Consider the following 21,648-nt stretch of genomic DNA (forward strand, 5'->3'; position numbering starts at 1 on the left):
CAGCAGTCAGCTCAGCTGTCATAATATGTCAAAACACAAGAAAAGTACGAAAAATCAATGAAAATACTTTTCTAAATGATTAATTCAGTATAACTTATCATTAAAATGGATAACAAACCATCATTAAGCCAATATTTTGGTGGCGCAGAAGTGCCACCAGCGTCTCAGTTTTTTGACGAAATAGGAACATCTCCGTCGGACATGATCCAAAGTGTTTATTTGGGGGATTCAGAAGGTTTGTGTTTATTATGAGTAATATCACTGTATTGGTCTGTTAGTTATCTTATCTGCAACATTTGCCCTCAATAGGTATTCCCACCACTTCCACGAGCGTGTTCTCGTCAAACGCGAGCGTCACTTTTACGCAACAATCAAGTCAAGAATTGAACTTCGCGAATGTTGTACCGACCGTCAGTAGCACCACATCGATTCTCGCTTCTAGCTTGCCCGATCCGTCCACGTTCTTTGACGCTATAGGACCGGAACCTGTCATTGTACCAAGCAAGGCACAGAAGACGACCGTACCACCACCCACTGTGCTAACCGAAGCAATGGATGGTCTCAGCTTAAAGGTGATTTATTCAATTGTTTCGTTTTTTTAATTATTCTACTCATCTTGATGTTTATGAATGTTAATTTATTTTTTATTTTTTTATGTTTAGAACCAACCAGTTGATAAAGAAGGAGATAGAAGAAGAGATGCCTGGATTCCAAATGAAGAAGCAAAGAAAACTTTATTAAAAGTAAGTTATTTATTTATTACTGTACTAGAAAATAATATTCTGCAAATGAAAATTTATATTGATGTTTGATGTTATTTTATACTAGACAAAATTGTTAATACTGCTATAATATTAAAACTTTTTGTTTTAGGCACAATCATCACCAAAAGGCTCCTTCTTCCCAGAAAGAGAAGTATTAACAATGCCAGGAATTGTTTTAGAAGAAGAATTAGTAAGTTATTTTTAATTAAACACTTAAAAATTTCACTTTTAAGCCAGCCCTGTGCCCTACTAAGGTTAAAACTATTTTATATTTTTATGCACATTTCCATATAATTTTTTGAGTTAACTGACAAGCATACCACTGATTATTATTTCTTTTAGGCAGATGCATTACAAGAAGTAGCAGTGAAGTACCTAGGTGTAAGTTCAGCGGGAAGTCGTGGAGTGGTCAGAGCAGAACATGTGAGTCGTGATGAGGCGGGACTGAGGGAGCTGCTGAGGACTGGGTACCTGCGCTCCGCTGTCAACCTCACTGCCACACTTCTAAGCGCAGCTGGTCAAGGTTGGAAATATTTTTAACCTATCAATATGATTTTTACTTATTGAAATTCATTATTCATATATTATGGGTGGGTTCCACCAGAGGCATGGTTAAAGTTAAAGTTATGGTCAAAGTTATGGTTATAGTTCAGTCTAATTTAACTTTACACCATACACACACCACAGAATTTGACAGAAGATGTTGCTGGTCCGACAAGGCTTTAAATTAATGTGGGTGGGGGCGCTGCTGGTAAAGGAGAACTGCCAAAATGGCGTTTTTATGATGACAGCGTAAGTTGCTTTTTTCGCCACGTGCATTTAAAGCCTTGTCGAGCTCTATGGTTATGGTTAAATATGGCGTCCATTTTTGACTTTAACCAAAGATTTGACATTTTGCATTGTAGTTAAAGTTACAGTTATGGTTAAAGTAAGTTGGTGCAACCCACCCTATGCAAAATATTAATAAAAATTCCATTTACATCGTAGATTAGTAGTGTACTTTAAGAATTACGACAAACATTTTTAAAATTCGCGGGAATTTTTTTATTTCTTTTATTGAGGGTAGTTTCAATTAAAGCAAAAATAAAATATGTTATCATCAACAGATGTCACTTTTCGGTCTTTAGATCGCGCTATCGGTAGTCCAATGATGGGGCTTGATATTGTAAATGGTTTTTGTTTGTTTTATGGTTACACTGATCTGCTTTTATCTTGTGAGGGCTGCGGTTGGTCGACAAGTCGTGGCCCACAATTAAAAAATGCTATAAGAATTAAGATTATTATTATAGTATCTGACTATTTTCATGTCAGGGTACTGGGGAGCCTAGCGGCAGCGGATACGACACGTCTGACATCATTAGAGACCGATGCTTTAAATGTTGTTGTGTACACAATAGAATAGACAAAACGCATTCCCCATTAAAACTGTGCCGCGGCATTCGCCATTCTACTACTGCAATAGGATGTGTGTATCGCAGTGCCGAATTCATATTTTTTTATGAGTGTAAGTCACTTTATTTCCGCCGCTCCATGTATGTACTAAGTCTGTCGGCCTCCTATGGACGTTGCCGCCCCTAGGCCGCAGCCTTTACAGCCTATTTATAAATCGGAGCCTGATGTGTCGCATGATCGGCCGTCGCGTCTTGACTCTCAACTGAATATGCTAAGTATCAATATATAATCTGGAATGAACTGTCACCAGCAATATTTTCGAATCAATACGACCTGCAAACCTTCAAGAAGAGAGCGTATTCCCTCTTAAAATGCCAGCAACGCACCTGCAGCTCTTCTTATGTTACTAGTGTCCATGGGCGACGGTAGTTGTTTTCCATCAGGTGACCCGTTTGCTCCCTTATTTAATATTAAAAAAAGTTGTGGTATTTTTACTTAACACAGTGGAATATACTTATATATTGGAAAAAATCACTCTTATATATCTTATATATTATTATAGTTCTATAAATAAGGTTGTCTGGAGGAAATCGCTTGTAGCGAAAAGACCGCCTTTTGTACTTTTTTACTCAATAGTTCTAAGTTCTGTATGTCATGGTTGTTTTGGTGCAATAAAGGATCTTCATTCATTCATTCATTCATCTGTGTAGGTGCTGGTCGCATGCACCGGCCGACGAAGCACACGGCGCGGTCGCTGCAGCTGTGGCTGACGCGGTTCGCGGTGCTGTGCCGCATCAAGCTGTACGAGCCGCTCATGAAGGAGGCCGAGCCCTTCGGGGACTTCAGCAAGCCGGATATGTTCTATCAGGTTGGAAAAAACTAGTTTAAGTATAACCCTCGTAATTAAATTACAAAATTATGTTATATTTCTTTATCAGTAGTTGTATAGCACCAAACATTACAAAATCATTACCCTTCTTACATAACTTGATTTAAATTTTTTAGTGTACCTCTACTCGGATCAGCATTCCTTATAAATTGTTCTAGTATTGTACATACAAGCTCATAACTACAAACGCGCTGAGGACTTTTCTATCATACAAAATATAATTGTTTCATGTTGAAAAGTTGCTTTCATAGAAGATATTCTACAAAGACTTAAACGGAAAAAATAGTCTCCATATCGCGGGCCTAGCTCGCGGCTTCTAGCCAGAAGGGCGTATAAAAAATTTTTTATAAGAAGAAAATAGATGTAAGTTCAATATTTTGAGTTTTGGAGTAGTTAAAGTACAAAAGATCAATTCACGTATTAAGGTAGTACTTTCATAGACACATGCTTTCAGTTGTAAAGATTTATCCTTCTGGCTTGAAGCCTGCGATTTATCAAGCTTCATAATATGCTTTCCTTTGGCAGTTCTACCCGGAGTCCCACGGTGACCGGTCGGGCAGCCTGGTGCCGTTCTCGCTGCGGCTGCTGGTGGCGGAGCTGCCGGGCCACGCCGGCCGACCGGACCAGGCCATGGACAGGCTGTATGCCGTGCTGCATGTCATTGACACGGTACTAAAGTGCGGTTACTTGTCGCATACTTATCACTGTATCTCTTTGTCGTAGAGCACTAAGACTTAAGAGCGACCGCGGACTTACATTTTCAAGTTGGCCCACTAAATCGCATAGTACACCAATAGCTATAGCGACTAATGAGAGTTCGCACATTTTTCCAACTAAATTGTACAAGTTACAACTAAATAATTGGACACCGATCGTATCAGAACCGCGATTAAAAAGTTTTCCAATTAAATTGTGAAACTACGCAATTTATTTGTACGATAGTCGTCCAATTTGAAACTGTGAATTGTATAAGTATCAATTATTTGCTATGACCCTTCATTTCTATAAGGCTTCAGTCTCGAAATCAGCGGCTAATGGGGCAGTGGTGGCAGCGCGGGAGCGCGGTCGTTCCAATGTACCGTATAGATATAGGCCGCGTTTCCACTGACGTGGAGCTAGGCGGAGAAGGGCTTAGCGGTGCCCGAATTGACCAATCACTATGCTCGAAATCTCCGCTCCGCCTCAATGGAAACAGCACTAGCGGGGTGGAGCAGAGCTGAGCGGATATTCATAATAAAAATACAGCGAGGCGATGCGGTGCGGAGGACAGAGTATTGGGGTGCAGTGCGGAGGACAGCGATAGAACCATAAAATAATATATTTATTATTTATACACGCTTCCCTGATTGAGTGGCATGTATACTTCAAATCTGTCGATTCAAAATGCATAAGTATAAAATTACGGAGGGTGCATTATCTTTAACAATGCTAACATTTCAATTCACCTTCGAAACCTAACGATATCTCATATTCTAGGCTTAGCCTCAGATATTATATTATGTAGAATGATGGAGAATTTCAGTAGCATACTGCAAAATACACTTTAAAGCTGGTTGTATTTTTCGTATGTTAAACTTTTTAATACAGCCTGTGCCCTGTATATTACCCAAAAATAAATATATAGAGTGACATTACAATTTGAAATTGCCCCCCCGCCCCCTTGGCGACGTCCTTGAATTAATAGTTAATACCTATAATATGTTTAATTTAGTAAAACAACTCGTATATACACTTTCCAGATGATCGGCAACCTCAAGGAAGGCAAGACCGAGGATGGCAGTGGGAGCATCACGGAGGAGGACAAGACAGAGTCGCTGCGGCTGTGGGGCGGCCGCCGCACGCGCGTCATGCACTCCATCGCCAACTGCGCCATCGCGCTTAAGGTAATGTGTCATGGAAAACTGCAGCCTAAGAGCCTGTCCACACGGGCGCTGCGTCAACGTTGCGTCGACGCAGCGCTGCCGTTTGACGCATAGCAGGCCACACGGGCGCTGCCCCACCGCAGCGTTATTACGAAAGTCTTAACGTCAACACCCCCCCTGCTTCATCTCGGGGGCTGCTGTCGGTCATGTGTGCGTTGCGCGCTGCGTCGACGCAACGCGCCTTGTGGACTGGTTCTTAGGGTCATTTCAGACCGCAACGCGACGCGTAGATGCAGTTCTAAGTTTGTATGAATTTGACAGATTTGCAAGACGTCTCACGCAATTGAAATCTGTCAATTCAGTACTTTAGAAATGCATCTACGCGTCTGATTAGTTCCAAATTGAGCCGCAGTATGATCGTGCGCTAGTATAGCTGTCAGGAGTGGGAAAAGCCGTTGAGATCGAACTAGTTCCAAATTGAGCGGCAGCACGATCTTGCGCTAGTATATATTATGTCGGAAGTACGGAGTACCGAAAGCTGTTGAGATCGAGCTGATTCGATTCTCGATTCAATTTTGTCGGGAGTAAGGTAGCTGGTGTAGAAGCGTAAAATTAATTAGCTAGCATCTGCTATTAGTGTGCCACGAGGATGAATGCTAAAAAAAGGCTTTCCAATCGAAACCAGAGTGGGGTTCAATGAGACTCTACTGGTAAAAAATTTGACTGGCCAAAACTTGAAACTCTTTCAGTTTATAGGTGAGGTGTATTTAGTTATTAGCCCAAAGAGCACAAACCTGCACCGCGCTATCGAATATTCTAAACTGGTCGCGAAATAATATACCATCTGAAATGACTACAGAGGACTTTAGCCTGATCGAGCACTCCTGCCACCTCGCTCGAATGCCAATCTTGTAATAATTGAAGACGAGATGGATAAACCACGTAACTAATATATTACAACATAAGAACTAAGTATATACTAATTTTTTCCTTTATAATTTGAACAAACCATGTAGCTTATCTACTTCATCATGGCTTATGTATCTAGCTACACATAAAATCCACAGGTATTATATTACAAATCATTTTTCCGGCCCTAATGCCTCCATTTATGCTAAAGAACTTCAATTTTTTAAATGTTACTTACCGGGTTCTTCCTCTCACGTCTTCAATTATTGTCAATGATCTTTCAGGACTACCGCCTAGCGACGCGTATACTGTGCGAGCTACGTACGGGCGCGGCGTCGGCGGCGGCGCGGCGCAGTGTGAGCGCGGCGCTATGTCGGCTGCAACTGCTGGCCGGGCACACGCGAGCCGCTACTACGTACCTTGAGGAGGCCCGTGTAGCGAGACATCACATGTAAGCTATTTTAAACTAGGTAACGCCCGCTACTCCGTTGCGCCAAAACTATCCTATGTCCTTTCCCGGGACTCAAAGTATACCAAATTTCAGCAAAACCGGTTCAGCGGATTGGGTGTGAAGAGGTAACAGATAGACAGACACACACACTTTCGCTTTTATAATATTAGTATCTATAGAATAAAGATAATTGTTGCCCTGTAACAATAAAAGATCCTGTTTATAGTTATACAATTTTTCGTTTTTGAAATTTTAAAATGTCTTCATAGACAAGAACTATACAATACATTGTTACCCGCGACTTCGTCCGCGTCAACAAAATGTAAAAAACATAGGTAAAAAATAAAAAAGTAAAAATATGTCCTCCTCCTTTTTGAAAGTCGGTTAAAAAGTAGCCTAAGTTACTCCTTATTACATCAGCTATCTGCCAATAAAAGTCCCGTCAAAATCGGTCCAGCCATTTCGGTCGGTTCAGCCAGACAGACATACAGACAGACAAAAATTCTAAAAATTTTTATTTTGGTGTAAGTACCGTCTAAATATTCATATGAATGTGGTAAAAAACGGTTATTTTAATATTACAAACAGACACTCCAATTTTATTTATAAATATTATTTGTAAATATGTACGAGGGCTGCTATTTATGTATCCGGAACTGGCCACTTACAAGAACAATATTTAAAAAGTAATTACAACATTTGAAAATACAACTCTTTGGTTGAAGAATACATTTTGTTTCATGTGACTGACAATTATTTTTCCATTGTGTCGTCATTTTGAAAATTGCGTGTCTTCATTTGCCATGGATTTAACGCGTGAACATTTTCGTGCAATGATTTACTACGATTTTCGGCGTGGGCTAAATCAACAACAGTGCTTTATTCAACTCACCGCAACTTTTGGAGATGAAGCACCATCAAAAACCACTGTTTATCACTGGTACAGTGAGTTTAATCGTGGGCGGTCTATGCTCACGGATGAAAATAAAGAAGGTCGCCCAAAAACAGCTGTTGTCCCACAAAATATAGATGCTGTGCGGGAACTAATAATGCGTGATCGTCATGTTACATATCGCGAGATAGAGGCGTCCTTAGGCTAAGTATGACGAGCATACATAAGATATTACACGAACATTTGGCTGTAAAAAAAATATGTTCGCGTTGGATTCCGCACAACTTGACAATCGATCAAAAACGGGCTCGTGTCGATTGGTGCAAAAAAATGATAAAAAAATACAACCGTGGTACGTCAAAAGCCGTTTATAATATCTACACAGGTGATGAATCTTGGATCTATGCATATGACCCCGAAACTAAACAACAGTCAACGGTGTGGGTGTTCCAAGATGAGCCGAAACCAACAAAAGTTACTCGTGCAAAAAGTACTTTGAAGCAAATGGTCGCCTGTTTTTTTGGAATTAATGGACATGTGGCTACAGTGCCATTAGAGAATCGTAAAACGGTTAATTCTGAATGGTATACGACCATTTGTTTACCAGAAGTCTTTGAAGAAATAAGAAAGGACAACCGACAACGCAGAATCATATTACATCACGACAATGCTAGCTGTCACACCTCAGCTGAAACCACTCAGTTTTTGGAGGGTCAAAAGATCGAATTGACTGGTCATCCGCCGTACAGCCCTGATTTGGCACCTAACGATTTCTTTTTATTTCCATACGCGAAGAACGAATTACGTGGTCAACGTTTTTCGAGCCGCAAAGAGGCTGTTGATGCGTTCAAAATGCACGTTTTGGAGATACCTCAATCAGAATGGAAAAAGTGCTATGAAAATTGGTTCCAGCGTATGCAAAAGTGTGTCGATCATCGCGGCGAATATTTTGAAAAGCAATAAAACCATATTAAATGATATATGTTTGTTTCTTTTTTTAATTCCGGATACATAAATAGCAGCCCTCGTATGTATATATGTATGTATGGTTATTTTAATATTACAAACTAAGTAACTTAAATATTAATTAATTATTATCTATAACCATCAGCTGTCCGACGCCCGACGTGCGCGAGTACGTAGACGCGGGACTGATCGAGGTGGCGCACGGTCGCTACCAGGACGCCTACAACACGTTCCTCAAGGCCGCCGACCAGGAGCCCACCAATATCATGGTATGAACACTGACCCACTGACATAGCATAATTGACACGATTAACGCGCGGTTTTCTGAGGTTTTTTTATGTGTCTAACTGCCGCATTCAGAGACATTTAATGACGATTGCTGCAATTTAATGAAGACTTTGCCTATAATGTGTGGAGCTTATGGCAAAATCTTCATTTAATTACAATTAAGTAAATTATTTCTGGTCAGTATGATTGGCTAAGAGCCAGTCCACAGGCGCGTTGCGTCGACGCAGCACTGCCGTTGCTTTGTTTCATATACAAATAACTAATAAGTAAAAAAATAACCAAGGTGTTCACACGGCGCGCTGCGTCGTCGCAACGCACACATGTTGGACAGCAGCCCCCGAGACGAAGCGGGAGTTGACGTTAAGACTGCTTCGTAACGCCCGTGAGGCTATGTGTCAAAATATTTGCGTTGCGACGACGCAACGCAACGCGACGTGTGGACTGGCTCTAAGGTTTGAAAAATTAACCATCGACAATGCTGTTAAATTGATAAATTCAAGTCGTAAAACTATAAAAAAATAATAAATAAACACTAATATTATTCAAAGGAAACGCAGATTCTCATGTGTTACTGAAGTTATTCATAGAGATTTGATGCTGGCAAAATAGTCTCTTGATCTAACAATAACACTGACACATTTCAGGTGGCAAATAACCTTGCTGTGTGTCTGCTCTACATGGGCCGGCTGAAGGAGGCTATAGCTGTTCTCCAGAAGGCTATCCACTCGGACCCAGAGCGGGGACTCAACGAGAGTCTACTGGTCAATCTCTGCACCCTGTACGAGCTGGAGTCGTCCAAGACCAATGAGAAGAAACTCAACCTCCTGCGGATGCTGTGCAAGCATAAAAGTGACACTATACCCGATGTGCTCGAGTGTCTGAAGCTTGCTCCAGTAGGTTAGGTCTAGTTGTGATATTATTATAATATGTATATTATTCACGTAATTATGCAGGAGAATTGTATAATATCTATACATATAAATAAAATTGGAATGTCTGTTTGTAATATTGAAAGAACCGTCTTTTTCTACATTCATATGAATGTAAATAGGGTACAGACACCAAAACAACATTTTTTACAATTTTTGTTCCGATGATGTAGTAAGGAATAACTTAGGCTACTTTTTAACCGACTTCCGAAAAGGAGGATATATTTTACTTTTTTTATAAAGGAACCTCAAAAGGGATTTTTTTTCTCTTTTTTATTATCTTTGTTATCACATTTTGCTGACGCGGACGAAGTCGCGGGCAACAGCTAGTATATAATATACTTATAATGCGGTACATTAACTTGACGCATGGGTTGATGACGTCATTATGAAGCGCCAAGCGGGCAGGGCATTGCATTCCAGCGATGCGTCAAGTTAATTTGACCGCGTTGTACCATCGAGGAAATTGATTCCTAGGCAGTTGACGGACCTACGTCGTTTGGTTGGCTCATGTCAATTCAATGTTAGCTGTGATTGATCAGATGGGTTTGACTTAACGCGACCAAATTACTTAGGTCCGCCATCTGCCTAGGAATCAACTTCTCTGATAGTACATAAAATTCTAAATCAAAATCAGTTAAGCTATTTAGGCATACATTTTTGCCTCAGTTTCTACTAAATCATAGAGCTATCACTGTATAATAAGGGCCTGTTTCACCGCTTCCTGATAAGGCTATCCACCACTTAATTTGACAGATGGAGTATGGAAAATCTGTCAAATAACCCTATCGGGGGGCACCTTATCAGGAAGCGGTGAAACAGGCCATTATTATTTGAAATAGTTCTTGATACTTAAATCTATTAAATGTTACACTAATTTAAACTATATTAATAAAATGTTACAATACTAAATTAGTATTAATTTAGAAACCTTAGAAAATAGCTTTATTTGTAGGATAAAAAATATTTATTTGGTAAAAAAAAAACAAAAGGACTGTGACAAAATTTGTTTATTCATTACAATTCAAACATTGCTTATACAATATGTCCACGGATGAAATCACTTTATATTATTGCCGATTGGACTTAGCCAGTTGTCATGGTATTGAAAATGAAATAAACTCATTTGTAGTCTGCTCTATCTGCCAAGTTGAGGTAGTAATGTTTTTGATTCAGTAGCAGTTTTAAATTTAGCATCAGAATATACTTGCAAAAAATATGCATGAATGATTCCAGTCCATGATTCAATAGCTGTTAAGTTCTCTAAAAGGAATTTAAATATAATATTTGAAGTAAATGATAATATCAATATTGTAAAGGAAGAATTTGTAAGTAACTACTGGTAACACAAAATCACTGAATTCTGTAATTTCTCTTATGATGGCAAAAAAAAAAGAAAAATATGACCAAAGTTAATAAGAATTGGCAGAGAACTAGAAGTATATTTAATGAAATACATGTCTGCAATGAAATCAACATGCAGTGCATTAGACAAATTGCAATGGAGTAAATAAATGAATCATACCTTGTGGCTTATACAGTTAAATACAGGAGGACAAAACAATGAAAAAAAAAACATGTGAGCAAGTCACAAATTAATAAGGTACACATTTCACAAACAAACCAATAAATTTCAAAATATTAGTATGCAATAATTGTACTCAACTCATACTTCTACTGTCTATAACACTATAAGTAGTAGAAGTATGAATAAAAAAATCAAAAAGAAATACAAACTTTTTCACTTTATATAATATGATTGGTCTAAATTGTAATGCACATATTATTAATATAATATATTATTATGTATATCACAAATACAATACAAATGTTGTATGCTTCATAAAGATTAACATTTATGATTTATTGCTTTTGATATAAAACGAAGCAGCTTCTCATGGTATAGGCGCTATCAGATTCGCCACTTCTTACTTTGCGATAAGGTTTAATAAAAGTGGTAAACCAGATCAGCTGTTAAAATACACAAGCGATAACCAAGAATTATTAAATAACAGCCATATTTTTAAATAGCCTTTGTGCATGTTACAGTTTAACAAAATATTTTGAAGAAACATTTTGCTTTCGACTGGCCATATCCCGCAAGTTGGAGTCGAGATCGACTGCTCTAGAGCGGTCGCGTTGAAGTCGTACACGACTGCAGTCTGCAACACGACCGCATCGTGCAGTCGATCATACATGCCTTTGGCTAGTTTACAGTGACGCGTACCGTCCGCGCTGGTGGTAAGCGCGGCTCGCAAGCACGGGGATGACTCGCTCGAAACTATAAAACGAGTTCAGTGCCACGCGGTTTGCCACCTCGTACAGTCGCATTGAGAACAGCGCGGCCGAAACACCGTCCGGGTGGTTTATTGTACTATGTAACGATCAGGTACTCAAAGCTCGTGGACCGCGACGCTTACCAACCGCGCTGTCAGACGCGTCATTATAATACCACACTTTGTTGTTCGACTGCACAACGAAACTCGGACGCAGAGCGACTGCTCAGACCGCTCAAGAACGGTCGTTAAGCGGTCCGTATAAACTGCAGATCGCCGTGCGGCAACCGTGTATGGCCGGCCTTCCAGTTAAACCAGATGAAAAGCTTACAGAAAAAATTGTAAGGGTATACCAACATGCATGTTAAATAGATAATGTATGGTCTACTACATTTGAGATCATCGTCATGATATATGTACAAAAAGTCCTTGCCTTTCATATGCTCAAATCAACTACACCATTGCTTATTATTCACTAGCCTAGCCACCAGATGATTTCTTGGCCATAAAAGCAAAAAAAGGAAAAGTAACTCAAATAACTTTTTTCTGTACTACACTATACAGATACAAAATTGATCACAATAAAGAACCAATACTAACTTGATTAATGGCTTGATTTTCACATTCCTATTTTATAATAACATAAAAAAATTTAAAAAATTTCTGAAATATCACTAGGGTCAAATTCTATTTAAAACTGACTTTTTTTAGACATCAACCTAATATTGAAAAGAGAAATAATTGAAAATCAGGCATTCTTTTTATATTTGCCTCTTCCACATTTAGATTTTTTGGTATTCAATTTTAAACTAAGAAACAAGGTCTTATGCTACTTCCCATCGCGCTTCATGCCTGCCATACATGCTACGATCTATCGGAGAGGTCCAACTGTGCAGGTATGCCTGCACAGGTAAACCGGAATGTGTGTACCGTGTGGGACTAGACATGTGCAGTTTTTTGAGCCTGCGAAGGCGACTGGCGCAAAATCGAAAATCAATTCTTTCGAGAACACCTGTGCCAGGCATAACTGCACAGGCGACCTCTCCGTTAGATCGTAGCATGTATGGCTTATGTTACACATTCTAGTGGGACCTTACAACTTGTAAAATATTTCAAACCCATTGGCAGACAGTTGTGTGAAAATGAAACCCCCTTCTGTTTGACATATGAGTATTGAAAAGCAATAATTTGCCAGCTTTTACCACCTACCAAGTATACTTGAACTTCTAACTTAACCTAGCTACAGAGCTTCCACAGCTCTTGTCATTGCCGTCGGCCAATTTATAACGTCTACACATTCAATTGGACAAATATTTAAATATCGTTGCTCAACTACATGTGTAGATGTCCTAAGATACATTGTCATAGTTTTAGGCGTACGTATATACAATATTTTCAATGTTTTTCAACCTGTCCAATTATACTAGTAAGCGTCATTCAAACTGAGAAAATAATACACTGAAAAGGTTTATTGCGTTTTATAATTGCCATACTCCAACTACTAGCAAATATTCAATTGTGAAATTACACATTGAAATAAATCTAGTTTTTTTTAATTTCTTACATGTAACAACAAAATTTGTGTAGGTGCTAATTTGAACATTTTCCATGAAATTATTAAGTATATTAAAAATCCTCAGAAAACATTGATCCAATACATAAACCATATTATAACATGCATACATGCTGAAAATACAAAAAATACATGCACTGCATTAATTGCTGAACAATTTTAGTGTGCAAAGTGAAGCTATGTAAATCTAAATGAAACTAGTTTTATTTCGATGTGTAATTTAAAACCTATGACAATATCATAATAGTTAAAATCCTAATTATTAGATAGTACTGGGCTCATCGCCTCTCCTACATATCAATTACACAATTCTAGCAGTCCACTGTGATGGTGTTGTAATAAATAAGTCCTCTTACACACTAGAAACTTTGAACGGAAGATTGTTCACAACCGATTACGACGGTTCCTTATAGCCCTAAGGCGCGCGCGGCGCGACTTCGCGGATTATATATCGCCATTTTGACTTATCCCGATTCGCTTGATGAACTCCTCTTGAAGCATCACTGTTTTTATCATATTCGGGTGAGCTCCATATGCGATAGTTTGTTCTGGTGTTGAGCAATACTGTTGTGTACCGTCAGTCAAGATAACACCTTGTCCGTTGCTGAGCGAGCCAGCTGACTCTATTGAATTCCAGTATGTCTCACTCGGAGATGCATTGTTGACTCCCGGGGGTGGTGCGGCCGGGGCCCCAGTATATCTGAAGTAGGGATTCTTCAAGTCTAACGTGTTGGAAGAGGAAATATTAGTGCCCTCCAAGCTTATCTCCATAGTGACATCATAGCTCTGTCTCTTGTTGGCCAGTAAAAGAACACGACCAGTGAGCGCCTGGCCTTGTTTAGCGAAAATTGGTGTTTCAAGAAGGCATCGTACCTGGTACCAATGTGTTAGAGGTTCAGTTGGAGCAGTGGATAGCCAGATATGCTGCGTGCTGCCGGCGAACAGGACATCAAACCAGAATGCTAAGCCGTGGCAGGTTCCGGACTGAGTCAATTCAAATCTAAAGGGTACTTCAATTCTATGTAGATCAGTTTCATTGGCGTTTAAAAAGTCTACAACATGCCTCACAGACCTGGCCATACAGATACGAACATCGAATGTGTCTACAATTGGCTGTCTGAAATATTCCTTCATGGCTGCTGTTCTTAATGCACTTAAATCGACTCCGTGGAAACATGACTGGTACCAGAAGTTAGCCTTGTTATATTGTTCCATGAAAAGAGCGTCATCAGTGAAGGGAGCTATGTGTAGATCTCCTCTCGTCGGGTACATGTTACCATTGGGTTTGAGCCACTTCTTAGCGTGAAGATATGTCTCTAACATGCGTTCATTGTATAACATGTACCCCATGGGCTCAGAGATAATCACATCTACTGTTTCGGGTAGCTCTATCTCCTCTATCTTACCTGCCACCACCGTTATGCGGTCGTGGAGTCCGTTCGCTCTGACTAGAGCTTGGGCATGATGCGCCATGTTGCTCGCTTCCACGGCATACACTTTCCGAGCTCCCGCCTGCGCGGCGAAGAAGGACAATATGCCCGAACCGGCGCCGACGTCCAACACCACTTTGTTCTTGAAGTCGTGTATGTTCGACAGTATAGCTCGCTGGTACGTGCTCGTTCTGACATAATCCTGCATCATGTTCTGCTGCTGGCTCAGGTAGCCGTAGAACTGGAAATACTGCATCGCCGACGAGTCCTCGGTCCGCACAGTAAACACGGAGGACGAGCGGCCGGCTTTGACTTTAGTGACCAGCAGATGGAAGTTTTGGGAGTCGACATCGCTGGAGAACTTGAAAAACAAAGTCTCGTTGTCTATTGTGAAAATATAGGACTGGCCGACGACTCGCGAGCACTCGCTTTGACTGTGGACGGGAAATTCTAGCACCTCCTGGGCTAGCACGGGATCGGCACGTATCACTTTTACACTTAGACCTTGTGGATCGTAATCCACGTTTACGTTTGTAGGGAAATTGAAGCGCGGAGTTAGAGAACCTTCGTTGTTGACGGCAAACACCGTCACCGCGCGAAACGTGTTCGCCATTTTTATTGTTCGACACAAAGCGATGCTACTTTTTCAATATAAAATCGCGTACGGGCAAACAAAGAAAAACGCCGTTGGGAAGTTTTTCGGTGCCCGGTGTAAAATCGATCACTCACAAACTTCCTCCCTGAAATTGTCTATGGGTACATGGATGATGGAGGCCAGCCGCAGCGTGCTTTTATTATTTTTTAATATCTCAGTTGACAAAGATTTTAACTAAAAGATCCATGACATAATCGGATTTTAATTATTTTTATAGGATTAAATTAAAATCTGAACAAGTAATTACAATTTTTGTAATAATCTTAAATCAAAATCAATTTAAAAAATTAAAAAAAAAAGTTTTACCAAACTATAATATTATGCACAAATAATTTACAATAAATAAGTGGAAAGCCTCGAAAAGGATTTAAAAGTCTAGTCTTTTCCCCCTTACTAATAAACGTTGTTTATGCTTTGAATAGTTATACAGTGTTATGTTCCTGTCACACAAGTGACATTTTTAATTGGATTGCAGAAGACAAAACACTGTATAACTATTCAAAGCTAAACAGCGTTTATTAGTAAGGGGGTTAATCTTTTAATATGTAACACGGTACTACCGTGTTTTATTCTTCTTCGTGCCTCGCTAGAGTAGGTTTTATAATTGTTATTGTTATGGTCCTTATATTGTTCTGTGCTTCGTGCTGTAAAATATTTAAAAAATATTTGGCGTTACACCATAGAGAAGAAAAACTAAGAAAAACAGCGGGCTTCGACATTTGATTTTCCCAAGTTTATCTGAAGATTTTTAAATAGTTTTATGATGACTGCTATTGCTACTGCTTCTTCTCAACCTGCTACTGCTACGTCACAAGTACGATAATATAATTTAATAATAACAATTTCAACATACACGAGAAACATGCATTTTATCTTATTATAAGTACAGTACTTATATCCCACAACCGTTACATTTTGTGGTACACTTTACGGAAAAATTATCACGCCTATTGATTTGTGCTTTAACATAGTAATTTTTATTTAAGTATATTATGTAGGTAGATGTGTTATCATCAGTCAGTCAAGATGAGACGACGCAAGCACTCATAAAGCTCGGCTTTTAGCTAGGGTACTAATACTTATTTAACTTTTTGTATACTTACCTACTTAAAAATTTTAGGCGGTAGCAGAATGGGTACGAATATTTCCTAAAGGAGTCACTGAGAATGTAACAAGCTCTACTTCGTTCATGAAACAATTGACTATTGTAGCAGTTAGCACCGTTACCTATTTGAAAAATATATTCCCCGAAGATAGTTATATGACAGAACATTTTGCGGGAGTTAAATTGCGAATTCTTAAAAAGAAATGTCGAGATGAATTGGCGCAGTTCTTAAGTACGTCTCTAATAAAAGGGTTTGAAGCAATTGATAAAAAATATGTGAGTATTTCCCACTACCCGTTGTCTCGTAAATAGACCCTAGTAGGTTGCAGTACCACAATTTTGATAATAATAAATTTTACTATCTTCATCGATCACCTTCACCTTTTACCTTCCTGACCACCCAAAGCACACGTATTATCGTGATTTCACATTTCAAGTGCCAAAATAAAATCGAGACTCATATTCTGTCTTTGTTGAGCGAAGGCGACGCCTTGATAAGTAGCCTGTAGCGATATCGATTTTTCTCAGCAATGACTAAAGCTAAGAAATTAAAGTTCATCGTCAGTATTCATCGTGTCTTTGTCTTTGAATTACCCATAGCATAACACGTTTAGTCAACTTTTATAACATAGAATAATTAATCAAAAAGACCTCTGTAAAAAAGGGATTCTAATTTTGCCAACAAAAGAGAGAGATTTAAGCTTCCAAAATTTGTACATAGATTGGTTCAAGCATACATTTTAATTTGCCCATAGCTTATATGAAATATATTTTTGGTTTTTAAATTACACGACAAAAACCATTTTGTCGCCTACGCCCTTTCCATTTCTTGCAGCTGTTCCATTTTTTATTTTCTATGAGATTTTCGGACGACTTCCAAAAAGGAGGAGGTAATAATAAATTGGCTGTGAATATTTTCAGTTAAAAAAACTGGTGTTGTGCTTCTACGACAAAGAGTGCAAAGCCGAAAACTTGATAGAGTACCATTCGTTCGAGTTTTCATACACCGACGCGGAGACGGCAATGAGCATGGAGTCCAAAACCCGGGACGGCTCGCACTCTACCATGTACAAGTTTGAGAACGTCCGCGAGAGGACTCTCCACTTGATCCGCGCCTGTGTGGTCATCACGGAGTCCTGCCAGCCGCTCCCAGAGAACTACGAACTTGGTATACGACTGTATTATAATGACGGTAAGTCGCTAACCATTTCGTTTAATCCACAGTTTATCAATTATCTCACAGTATGAATGAGCCAGCCCAGCGGGGCTAAAATGGTCACATTTAGCGATTCCTCTCAATCAATTCAGCAAATGAATTGTCAAAACTGTCAAACTGACAAATGTCAAATCAGTACAAAAATACAGAAATGAATTGCAAGCAGAGTTGCATTTTGCGATTTTAGAAAAATGAATCATATTATGATTCATATCATGATTCTTCAAAGCGACTATTTTAGCCCCGCTGAATGCTGTAGGTACGTGTACATGTTCGAGCGTCGCGCGTCGTTGCGAAGACTTTGTAGGTAGGTACTTAATACGTGGAACGTCCCCACTAGCTTAAAAGCTCCCCCACATAGGCGCGTTATTATCGGTCGGTAATCTCGCATGCGTTAATGCGATATATCTGTGTTCGTACATTTTGTAATAAGAATATACATACTGCTGCGATAATAACGTCGCAATAGAAGTAGGACGCAATAACGCATGCGATATTATCGACCGATTATAACGCGCCTGTGTGCATGGGCGTACCGAGGGGGGCAGGGGGGGCAGCTGCCCCCCCCTGGATCATGTTGACGTCCCTACTAAGTATATTATCTAGTACTTTCATCTATAAAAATTAAAAATAATAAAACGAATTGTTGCCATTTGTTTGCAATACAATATTTTTATAACTAAAAATTATTAATTTTTTATTCTTTATAAGCACCTAGCTTATAAAAAATCTGATTTGCCCCCCCCTGGCCCAGAACCTGGGTACGCCCATGCCTGTGTGGCTTTATCCTTCTCGTTTGAGAATGTCACAAAATACCTTCTTGGACTCTCTAGCTACTGTAGAAAGACATTCAAACCTCAGTTATGCGAATAAATAACAATCTCTCGTTTTAATTACATATTATCGTCATACTTACATTTAACTTGTATAGTGCATAAATTTGTATATCGTACAGCGGCGCCGGCGGACTACCAGGCGCCCGGGTTCCTGCCAGTAGACGGTCCGGACCACATCACACCGCTCACGCCGCACGCGGTCAAACTGGGCTGGGTAGCCACGCCCTTCCACCGTCTCACCACCCGCACTTACGTGCGTGACGTGCCCGCAAGCCACGAGCCACAGGTGACACGCATACACGCTCACACGAACGCACGCACGCAAGCACGCATGCACACACGCACGCAAGCACGATCGCATGCACGCACGCACGCAACACTGTGCGTGTTGCGTGCTAGCACGCTCACACGTACGAATGCGTGCACGAATGAATAACACGTAGACATAAGAAAAATCAAAAAACAAAAATACTACTTAAACTAATATCTGTATTACTCTGATCTTAAAACAAAAATCTGTATTACTCTGATCTAAACCCTCATTGTTATACAATTTAACATTAAAAGCTGAAGTCCCCAAACTCCAGCAATCCTGTTAGATATACACAAACTAATAATATCCATGTTACAGTAAGCTATAGCCTCATAATATAGTTTTTCGGATTTAAAGTGTTTACGATAAATTATTTAAAATTTTGAGACATCTTGAATTGAATAGGTATTTAAAATTAAACTGTGTTTTTATTAAAGGCCAGTCAAAGTCCTCCGATACTCAACGAAACCAATGCGTCCGGTAAGTTAACATTAAAATTATCTGAATGTATAATTTTTTGTGCATACCTGCTTTAATGTCTCGCTAAAAAATATAAATAAAATAACTATACTATTTAAGTAATTATGTTACTTTAACTAATTCTAATGTAAAAATATCTTATGTTCAGATGAGCAAATGATGGTTTCCGAATCGGAGCCGCAGCTCATCTGCTCGTGTCGGAGATTCGACGTAGAAGGCGAACTGCTGATCTGTTTGTATGTTTAATATTAATATTATTTAATACGCAGATAACGAACACACACGTCATGTTACATGTTTCAAGATTGGGATTGGCCGGCTGGACGAATGGGCCGGCTCGTCCGGAGAAATACCACGTTCTCAGAGAAAACCGGCGTGAAACAGCGCTTGCACTGTGTTTCGCCGAGTGAGTGAGTTTACCGGAGGCCCAATCACCTACCCTATTCCCTTCCCATCCCTACCCTTCCCTTCCCATCCCTACCCTCCCCTATTACCTCTTAAAAGGCCGGCAATGCACCTGCAGCTCTTCTGATGCTGCGAGTGTCCATGGGCGACGGAAGTTGCTTTCCATCAGGTTGCTCGTTTGCCCCCTTATTTCATAAAAAAAGGTTGTTTACCCATTACTGCAACACGCGCCAGCACGCATTGCATTGTCACGCGTTGCAACCTTTCCCGTCTTTCAGCTACTGCAACACTCGCCAACATGCAGCGTGCTACGGCGTGATATCGAGTGCGGTTCGGGAACACTGCTGTGTGAGGTGCTCAGACGCCGACCCCACAAGGGTTCCAACGGACCCCAAGCTGGCCTCGTTGCAGGATAAAAAGCGAGAGGTATGACTCGATTAATAGGTAAATATATAATAATATGTGTATTATTAACCTTAGGTCAATTAAACATAATATACCTACTTACGCATGATAAACCTAACTTTACATAAAACAACATGGATTTTTGTTACTTAAAAATACAGAAATCACGGAAATACAACATACTTAATTATTATTATTATAGTTATGTGCAACCCCGTCCGTCTTATTCCGTAAAATTGTTTTATAAATAGGTGCTGTGCATATTCCGTCGCACGTTGATATGGTGCCGTTCGCTTGGTACAGCAACCGTTAGTGCTGAGGCGCTGGCGGTCGCGTTGCAACTAACCGACAGCAATGCTGCGCGCTTGATGAAGATGCTACGCAACTGCAGCGTGCTGCCCGACTCCAAAGACAGGTAGTGCTGTCCTCAAAGTTATCTAATGCTGTCTGCTGTTCTACAGCTGACAGCAACACAACGCGCGCTACGGATGCTGCATAGTTGCAGCGTGCTGACTAATGGGAAGAACTCGGTCTTTTAAAGGCTATACTCTATTTTTGCGTATCGCCATCTGGCGATAGATAAAGAATTCTTTATTATTTTAGATCTACCTTTCGATAACAAACACTCGTATTCTTTAGCCCAAACTACAGTGGCCCAACATTATGAACTCTCATTAATTTTCATTTTTCTTGCAGTATCGACACACCACAGCATGTACAGCCGGATGGACTGAGATCCGTCATGAAAAAATACTTCCACAGTATCGATATCGTCGAGCGACTCGTCACGGAATCCACTTCAGAAGTAGTCGACCCTTTGGGAGAAGTTCTCAGTCCTTTGGAGATGGTCAACCTGCAGGAATCTATAGGCCGATTAATCGACAACCAGCAAATGTCACAGGAAACACTGGTTTTAAGCAACCCATCGAATGCTGTCTCCGGGGAAGCGCTTGCGAACAACCAAGATACAAATATAGACTCGACTTTAAATGAGTATCGCGAAGCTTTTATAAGCCAAAGCGTTGAGCCCATGCGAGAGTTAAGAAGTAGCAAAAGGAAAACAGATGATAAACCCGCAATGGGGCTTCGGGCGAAACGAAGCAAAAATAATAAAATCTAGTTATATGATTTTCATTATAACATACAACAATATTTTTTATCTTCGTATTAATTATTACTTTCAGCATCGTTTGATCTATTCCAATTTATTATAAGAGGAAGAATATTTAAATTAATAATAAAAAACCGCAAATTAATAATAATTGACTATTGTTTTATTTACTTTCATTACCAAATTCCAATTACAGCTGAATAAGTGGAAGGGAAGGCCCAATTTATTTATAGAGGATCACGGGTCATCCTCCACGGGTCACAAGCACAACTCATAGCCCGGGCGACGTTCGCGTTGTTAGAAGCTGTTGACATTGGAGTCCGGAACAATCATAATTATTATATCGTTTTTAGCATCTGAACTTCCCCGGGGCAGGGTGGGCCGACAGGATACGGATACAGCCGAAGTATGGAGTGTAGATGAAGGAGAACTATCTCTGTATGTAAAATATTGTAAAACATGCAGGGCCCCCGTAAGGGCTACTGGCGCGGGCGCCTGTGT

At 39.9% G+C, this 21,648-nt stretch overlaps 3 protein-coding genes across 3 annotated transcripts; 2 read left to right on the forward strand and 1 right to left on the reverse strand.

The window, feature by feature from the left end:
- The first annotated feature begins 33 nt into the window (after positions 1-33).
- Positions 34-9,497, forward strand: LOC121726818 (trafficking protein particle complex subunit 12). Its single transcript, XM_042114751.1, has 11 exons — positions 34-235; positions 310-572; positions 663-743; positions 874-954; positions 1,107-1,287; positions 2,867-3,024; positions 3,571-3,714; positions 4,785-4,928; positions 6,101-6,267; positions 8,271-8,394; positions 9,058-9,497. The coding sequence occupies exons 1-11, from the start codon at positions 106-108 to the stop codon at positions 9,313-9,315; spliced, it is 1,731 nt and encodes a 576-aa protein (XP_041970685.1). The 5' UTR covers positions 34-105; the 3' UTR covers positions 9,316-9,497.
- Positions 9,498-10,334: 837 nt separating this feature from the next.
- On the reverse strand, positions 10,335-15,376 carry LOC121730570 (histone-arginine methyltransferase CARMER). The gene has a single exon (XM_042120037.1). It carries the CDS (start codon positions 15,232-15,234, stop codon positions 13,636-13,638), a length of 1,599 nt encoding a protein of 532 aa, XP_041975971.1. The 5' UTR covers positions 15,235-15,376; the 3' UTR covers positions 10,335-13,635.
- A 650-nt stretch (positions 15,377-16,026) lies between these two features.
- Positions 16,027-21,208, forward strand: LOC121727591. Its single transcript, XM_042115890.1, has 9 exons — positions 16,027-16,090; positions 16,397-16,657; positions 17,303-17,573; positions 18,553-18,719; positions 19,184-19,226; positions 19,375-19,462; positions 19,910-20,057; positions 20,288-20,451; positions 20,733-21,208. Exons 1-9 carry the CDS (start codon positions 16,037-16,039, stop codon positions 21,154-21,156), a joined length of 1,620 nt encoding a protein of 539 aa, XP_041971824.1. The 5' UTR covers positions 16,027-16,036; the 3' UTR covers positions 21,157-21,208.
- Positions 21,209-21,648: the final 440 nt, after the last annotated feature.

The sequence above is a fragment of the Aricia agestis genome, chromosome 1 (assembly GCF_905147365.1).
Source record: "Aricia agestis chromosome 1, ilAriAges1.1, whole genome shotgun sequence".
Classification (NCBI taxonomy): Eukaryota; Metazoa; Arthropoda; class Insecta; order Lepidoptera; family Lycaenidae; genus Aricia; species Aricia agestis.

Bases quoted from the DNA above. Each gene is read 5' to 3' on its own strand.
- LOC121727591 (XM_042115890.1), top strand. From the start codon at position 16,037: ATGATGACTGCTATTGCTACTGCTTCTTCTCAACCTGCTACTGCTACG. The intron at 16,658-17,302 runs GTGAGTATTTCC...GAATATTTTCAG, and splicing joins AAGCAATTGATAAAAAATAT to TTAAAAAAACTGGTGTTGTG. The intron at 19,227-19,374 runs GTAAGTTAACAT...TCTTATGTTCAG, and splicing joins CAACGAAACCAATGCGTCCG to ATGAGCAAATGATGGTTTCC.
- LOC121726818 (XM_042114751.1), top strand. From the start codon at position 106: ATGGATAACAAACCATCATTAAGCCAATATTTTGGTGGCGCAGAAGTG. The intron at 1,288-2,866 runs GTTGGAAATATT...TCATCTGTGTAG, and splicing joins TCTAAGCGCAGCTGGTCAAG to GTGCTGGTCGCATGCACCGG. The intron at 6,268-8,270 runs GTAAGCTATTTT...TATAACCATCAG, and splicing joins CGTGTAGCGAGACATCACAT to CTGTCCGACGCCCGACGTGC.
- LOC121730570 (XM_042120037.1), bottom strand. From the start codon at position 15,234: ATGGCGAACACGTTTCGCGCGGTGACGGTGTTTGCCGTCAACAACGAA.